The 7,249-nt window shown below is 45.6% G+C and overlaps 1 protein-coding gene across 1 annotated transcript; it reads right to left on the bottom strand.

Annotated features, from left to right (window-relative positions):
• Window positions 1–6,224: 6,224 nt before the first annotated feature.
• On the bottom strand, window positions 6,225–6,800 carry LOC101771630 (ethylene-responsive transcription factor ERF003-like). Its single transcript, XM_004967099.1, has one exon. It carries the CDS (start codon window positions 6,798–6,800, stop codon window positions 6,225–6,227), a length of 576 nt encoding a protein of 191 aa, XP_004967156.1.
• Window positions 6,801–7,249: the final 449 nt, after the last annotated feature.

A 7,249-nucleotide genomic window follows, 5' to 3' on the forward strand; every position in this document is an offset into this window, starting at 1 on the left:
CGTGAAAAAATGATAAACAAGAATCTAACTGAAGTTACATTAGCAGTCACCCAACATAAAGCTGAACAGCATCATCAAATAGACACTGCCTCACAGCTGCGAATGTTAAATGTAAACTGTTACGATTTTTTTCTGTCGCTATGGTAATTTGATAAGGATTAACCTTACAAAAAAGAAATTATAAGATCTAATAAACGAAGTAGGTAAGTTTTTTAAAAAAGAAAAGTTCTGCATATTTAGACTGATCATGATATTAATTAAAAGTTCAAGTTGAGCACATGCAGTATACCTGTCATCATGTACTATGTGCTAGCAGATCATATGCTTCTGTCTAACAAAACTTACGGGAACTACCACATTTATAGTTACAGAAATTCCAAAACATACCATTGAACGAATGTTAGGAGTAAATGCTTATCAGTCTCGGTATGCAAATTCAATTATGTACATGCATGTCGTGTCTGGTATAGTCTTCAGTAAATACTCTCCTATCTGATGATATCTCGTTAACATCACCACGAGAATTCCAGTTTGGATTGACAATTGAGATGCTTCTCTAACTTAAATAAAATCCAACATTTGCTGTCGTGCGGGGCAGAGAAAACGATAATCAGAATGACAAATGTAGTACTCAGTAGAAAATAAATACTAAATATAAGCTCCAATAAAACCAAGAAGTTCACAATGATATAAATCTTGCTCTTCTTTATTACCAGTGTTTTCATGGGTCAACATCCCCAAAGCCGAATCAATTGAGGGTAGTGCCTTAGGCATATTCACATACTAATATACGGCATTCCAGAATTTATATGAGATAAATCATTATTGAATTTACTATCCTTGTGCCGAGAAGTCATAGAAACACGTGTCATTTTGGTGGATCAATCTGCAAACGTTACCAAGCTTTGCTATTCTAATTTGTGTAATGCCTCCAATTAAATAAATACCAAAAAATTAAATAAAATTCAGACATTGTGCATAAAATTTCACAGGAGCTGATGTGGTTACTGATAAATTAAGCTTTTGCATTGTATCCAAAATTTCTGTGCAGTCAGAAAATTAAGCTAGCAACATCAAGGTTCTCTAGATTTAGTCTGAACAAATTATTTCAGTCATAAGAATATTTGAAGTCAGTTTAGCATGCTTACACTGAAGCTAAGGAAATCAGAGTGGTATTTCAGTAGGAATTTAGGAACTATAACCATATTTGAAATTCCTCTTGTTTTGTATATTATACTAATTTAAAAACAAAGTTCCAATAAGTTAAGTATATATGTATGATCTGTTAATGCAAACATTGTGGTGGCAATGGTACATCTGCAATGTGTTTATTTGTATTTCACGGTGGAAATGGAGATGCAACAAAAACATTCCTACAACCAGCTGGGTGTGCATCAACTGTACAACTAACAACTTTATTGTAACAGAACAGTTTGACATGGAGTTGGAGAGTCCAAGATTTTCCCTATACACTGCTTTGGAAATAAAAGGAACGGTATTACTGAAACAACTGATTCATATAACTAATTAATCAAATCAACATTATTGAATAAGTGAACAAACATGGTGGTTCACTCTAATATAGGCAATTAGTAAGAAGCTTGGGTACCTACCTCAGAAAAGGACAGAAGAATCGTTTTGGCGCCATTGACACAATTCTAAGATATGTATGCATGTATCCTCACTTCTCTTATGAAAACAATTAGGGCATCCTCTGTAGATATTATCATCAATAAAGTGTTGGCATAAAATATCAGAAGATCTGATGTCATTAATATGATCTTTTTTTGCATTATAATTAAAGTTGCATCAGTCAGGTGACATCAAAGACTCACTGGAACCCATATGACATATGATGATATGATCAAATCCATCGGAAGCTGTGAAACATCCCAGTTCCCACAAGTTCGCACAAGAAAGGGAGAACGATCAAGGAATCAACCAGGCACCAGCTAGAAGCACTTTTTACTGTTAGTTATGAAATACCATTCTTGAGAAAAAAAAATCCCAGCTAATTACAACTAATGAACTAACATGTCTTATGGCATCATTGTTACTTCACCAGTGAATAAGGTTCTGAACTTGGGTCTTTACTCTTTAGTCCACTAATGGGGAAAGCCCCATCAGTACCGGTTGGGAACCCCCCTTTAGTACCGGTTGCGCAACCGGTATTGCTAGTTCGGTACTAAGGGGGGCCTTTAGTACCAGTTGAAATAACCGGTACTAAAGGAGTATTAAAAAACAATAAAAAAAGAAATCCCTCGCCCTCGAGAGCTTCACCCCACCGTCTCAAGCGAGAGCCCAAGCGGCAGAACCCACCCCCCCTCCCCCCCGGGCTGAGCCCCCCCCCCTCGCCACCCCCAGCCCGCATCCCGCCGCCACCGCTCCATCTGCCGGATCCCGCCACCATGACTCCATCCGCCAAATCTCATCGCCGCCGCTCCATCCACTAGGTCTCATCACCGCATCCCGCCGGCCGCTCCATGCCCCGATGGCCGCCGCCGCCGCACCTCGCCCCGCCACTGCTCCTCACATCAGGCATGAGGTGAGGGGCAAGCGGAGGAGGGAGGAGTGGGGAGGTCGGGAAGGGAGGGAGGGAGGGGCCAGGTCGGCACCAGCCTCCTGGAGGGAGGGAGGGAGAGGGGGCCGGTACGGATGGAGAAATAGGCAGAGGGAGGGTGAGGGATCGAGGGAGGCAGATGGATAAAAGGCTTGCGCAGGGGAGTTAGGCGGATGGATAAGGCTTGTGCGGAGATGGAGGGAGGCAGAGGAAACCCTTTAGTACCGGGTGGAGGTTTCACCCGGTACTAAAGGTCACCCAGTAGTACTGGTTGAAGCCTCCAACCGGTACTAAAATCACATTAGTACCGATTGAAGCCTTCAACCGGTACTAATGGGTGACCTTTAGTACCAGTTGGAGCCTCCAACCGGTACTAAACGGGATCAAGGGGGCTCCTAGGAAACTATCCATTAGACCCGGTACTAATGCTCACATTAGCACCGGGTCAAAAACTAACCGGCACTAATGCAGTGGACGAAAGGTCCATTCCCCGGTAGTGGTCATTTTCCAAGTGGTTCAGCATTTTACATCTATACCATCTAAATATGGATTACGCCGTCCTTACTCCAAAACTAATCATTATATATTTCAGTATAGTTCGTCTATGTAGAAAGGATAAATGCTAAGTTATCAGAAACTGAAGGTAAGAAAATTAAAGTGGAACAAGTGCTCTACCGTATGAAAATTTCTCTTTTTTCACCGCATTCTGTGCATTATTAATACCAACAAACACAATCTGTACAAATAAATTTAGGGCAACATGAACAGAAAACCACACGCAACACACAGCCTCCCAAACACAAACACACTCGCACAAACTCACATCGGTGGAAAACTCACCTTTAGTCCCGGTTGGTAAGCCACATAGCTTCGAAAAACCAACCGGGACTAACTATTCGGGACAAAAAGTTCCTCTCTTTAGTCCCGAGTCATTCACCCGAGACTAAAGATCCCCTCTAGTCCCAGTTGGTAATACCAACCGGGACTAAAATGGTTCAAAAAAAAAAGAGGCCATGCGCCGCCCACGCCAGCCAGCGCTGGCCGGCCGTGGCTCGCCCTACCACCCCTAGCCGGCTGGCCGCCCACCCGCGCCAGCTCGCCCGCCGCTCCACCTGGAAGAAAGGGGGAGAGGAGGAGGAGAGAAGATAAAGAGGCCTGTGCGAGGAGAAAGGGAGAGGAGGCTTGAGCTAGGAGAAGATAAGGGAGCACTGCCTGCCACCAGTGGAGAGAGAGTGCTTTAGTCCCGGTTGGAAACACCAACCGGAATTAAAGAGCCCCATTTAGTCCCAGTTGGTAATTCCAACCGCCGGTTGGAATTACCAACCGAGACGGGGGGGGGGGGGCTTTAGTCCCGGTGGTGTTTCCAACCGAGACAAAACGTTCCACCAGATTTTTATGCCCCACTAGCTGTTACAACCGGGACTAAAGGGAGCTCTTTAGTCCCGGTTGATATTACCAACCGGGACTAAAGAACCCCCATTAGTGGCCATCGGTGGTGGCATTTTGACCCGGGACTAAAGGCCTTTTAGTCCTGGGTCCAAAGACAATCGGAACAAAAAAACATTGGATGGAAGGTCTTTTCTCTACAAGTGTCAGGGAAGAAAAAACCTACATCATACAATTATTTGATGCGCCATTGAATAAAAAAGAATGATCACATAGACCCACAATGATCAGATAGACCAACACTGGCCCTCCCGTAGGCTCCTTGACTTCTTAGCTCCTGCCAAGATCCAAAACCATGCTTGATCGCAGAGCTTTCTGTAGCAGTATAATGTTCATATTTGGGGCAGCTCCATCGAAGACACAGCTCTTTTGAAGCTTCCACAAACACAATGGAATATTATCACATATAGCAGCTAGGTTATCCATTTGACTGACGTGAATTGAAGTTGCACACATCTCAACTATATGTATTCCATGTACAAGGGGCCGACTTCACCTTTCAAACACATTATTTGATGTCCTTCTAGACTACTTACGTTTGGATGCCAATTGCACCGTTAAATAGCTGCAATCAGGTTTTATTCACTGCAGGCCTAGGTACTAACCAAAGATATATTGTATTGCTCCTTTATACGCCAAACAGAAGGAGCATGCATTACAACGGGCCGGAGCTACTCTTGCAATGTACTCATTAATGAAAGGAACTACGTACGTACTGACATCAATTGTACATGCATACAACTAGTTCAAAATGACTCATTTCAAGAGAAATTCATATGGCATTCTGCTTTACCATTAACATTGCCACATCTCATGACAGTCATAAGTGCATATGGCATTCTGATAATTCTTGTCGAATAATGGAAATCTCAAAATAAATATCCACAGCAGACGTAGATATACAGCATATGGTGTAATAAAAAAGATTTTGATTCAGTAAACAACACAGCACAAGGGTAAACAAGAACACACGATAACATTAAGATCAGACTGAGATTATAATCGCAGGGGAACACGAACACATGGTAACATTCAGCAATACTGATCTTTTTTGTTTTTGTCAGAGGGAACTATAAGGCAACTAGTTGACACCACACATAACAAAACACACACACACACACACACACACACACACACACACACACACAGCCACCATATAGCAGAACTATACCGCATAACAGGAGACATACAGATAAAACGATATATGATATTTTTCAAATATCTAAATAGATGGATAGGTAGATCAGATCCATCCAGGATCATTCACTGTCTACACGTACCGGTGTTGTTTGCATCGGCGGTGCTAGGTCCAGGTGGCAGGTAGGAGTATTCTCCTTACGGCGCCACCCCAGGGTCGTGCGGCAACTGGAGATATGGCGCCACTGCTGCTTCAGCGGCCACCTATGCGAAATTTGTTTTCCACAAGTGACGCCATTTGAGTGTTGACATGAATTGAAGTTCGACACATCTCAACTATGTATTCCATGTACAAGGGGCCAGTCTCACCTTTCAAACACATCATTTGATTTTTCATTACGTATAGCTGCAGTCAGGTTTTATTCACAAGCCTAGCTACTAACCAAAGATGTATTTGTAATGCTCCTTTAAACGCCAAACAGAAGGAGCTAGCATTTCAATGGGAGCTACTCTTGCAATTTTGTTATTGCATAAGAATAAAAGGAACTACGTGCCTTTACTAACATCAACCCAATATATACAAAACTAGTTCAAAATGACTCAATTCAAGACAAATATGACCCTTCTTACTTATAACATTGCCGCATCTGATTGTCATAAGGGCATAAGTGGCTTTCTGATAATTCTTGACGTATACTGGAAATCTCAGAATAAATACCCACAACAGACAGCATATAATTAATGTATATATATAAAGAATAATTCAGTAGACATCAAGATCATATCACAAGTGTAAACAAGAACACATGATAGCATCAAGATCATATCAGATCGAGAATATAACCACAGGAGAACACGAACACATGATAACATTCAGCAATGCTGATCCTTTATTACAGGGGCACTAAGGCAACAAGTTGACATTACACATAACAAAACACACACAGACACACAACGACACACACACAGTCACCACCTTATAGCTAGCAGAACAACACCACACAAGACACACAGATGAAACGATACATAGTTTTCTTCAGATATCTAAATGGATGGATATTTAGGTCACATCCATCCAGGATCATTCGCTGCCGGCGCCGATGTTGCTTGCATCGGCGAAGCTAGGTCCAGGTGGCAGGTCTCCTTCCGGCGCCGCCGCCCCAGGCTCCTGCTGCAAGTCGACGTCGTCGTCCGGATCAGCAGGTGCGGACGGGATCTGAGCAGGGGCCGCGTCGGGTGCCGGAGCCGCCGCCGCTTCAGCGGCCGCCTGCTGGGCGCGCCTCTCCGCGCGCGCCATGCGCGCGTGCCTCAACTCGGCGAAGTAGGCGAGCACGATTTCGGTGGCGGCGTCGTCGTCGTCCCCGGGCATCAGCGGGGAGATGTTGAAGTTGGGCCTGGCCTTGTTCCCCTGCACGACCCTCGCGGCGATGTCGTACGCGTACGCCGCCTCCTCGGCGGTCGCGTACGTCCCGAGCCAGGCGCGCTCGCTGTCCAGTGGGTCGCGGATCTCTGCCCCGTACTTACCGTAATGGCGCCTCACGCCGCGGTAGAAGCTCTGCACGGGGAGCGGGGGGTGCCCCGCCTCCTCCCGCTCGGCCTTCGCCGCCGCCGCCGCCTCCCGGACAAGCTGGAAGAAGTCCCCGCTAACCCCGTCCATCCTCTCTCTCGCCGCCGCCGCCGGCACACACAAGTGTTTGCGGATAGGTATTGGCTAGGTTAACCGTGGCGCAAGTGCAAGGGGACGGAGACGGGGCCTGCATTTAAGGGCGGCGTCGACAGCTAGCCGCCGGCTAGCCGCGCCTCGACTGGCGCAAACTTTTGCGTCCCGCCCATTATGTCAGTTTCACACGACGCTAGGGCACGGGCGCGGGGGGTTGGTGGCCGCAACGGGAAGGCGGTTTCACGCGCGTTAGGGCTAGCGCGGGGGCGGGTGGCAAAATTTCGTGGGCCTTCTACTGATTTGGCCCAGTTCGGTGTGTGCCACGTAGTGGGCTGCCACAGCCTGGGCTTTGGTCACGTTGTGATGGAGTATATTTTTCAAATCTTTTATTCCAAATTAGGGGGGGTGGCGCGCGGGGTGGCGGGGAACCTTTCGAAAAGTAATAC

The sequence above is a fragment of the Setaria italica genome, chromosome IV, assembly GCF_000263155.2.
Source record: "Setaria italica strain Yugu1 chromosome IV, Setaria_italica_v2.0, whole genome shotgun sequence".
Lineage (NCBI taxonomy): Eukaryota > Viridiplantae > Streptophyta > Magnoliopsida > Poales > Poaceae > Setaria > Setaria italica.

Coding starts and splice junctions, on each gene's coding strand:
- LOC101771630 (XM_004967099.1), bottom strand. CDS start 6,800: ATGGACGGGGTTAGCGGGGACTTCTTCCAGCTTGTCCGGGAGGCGGCG.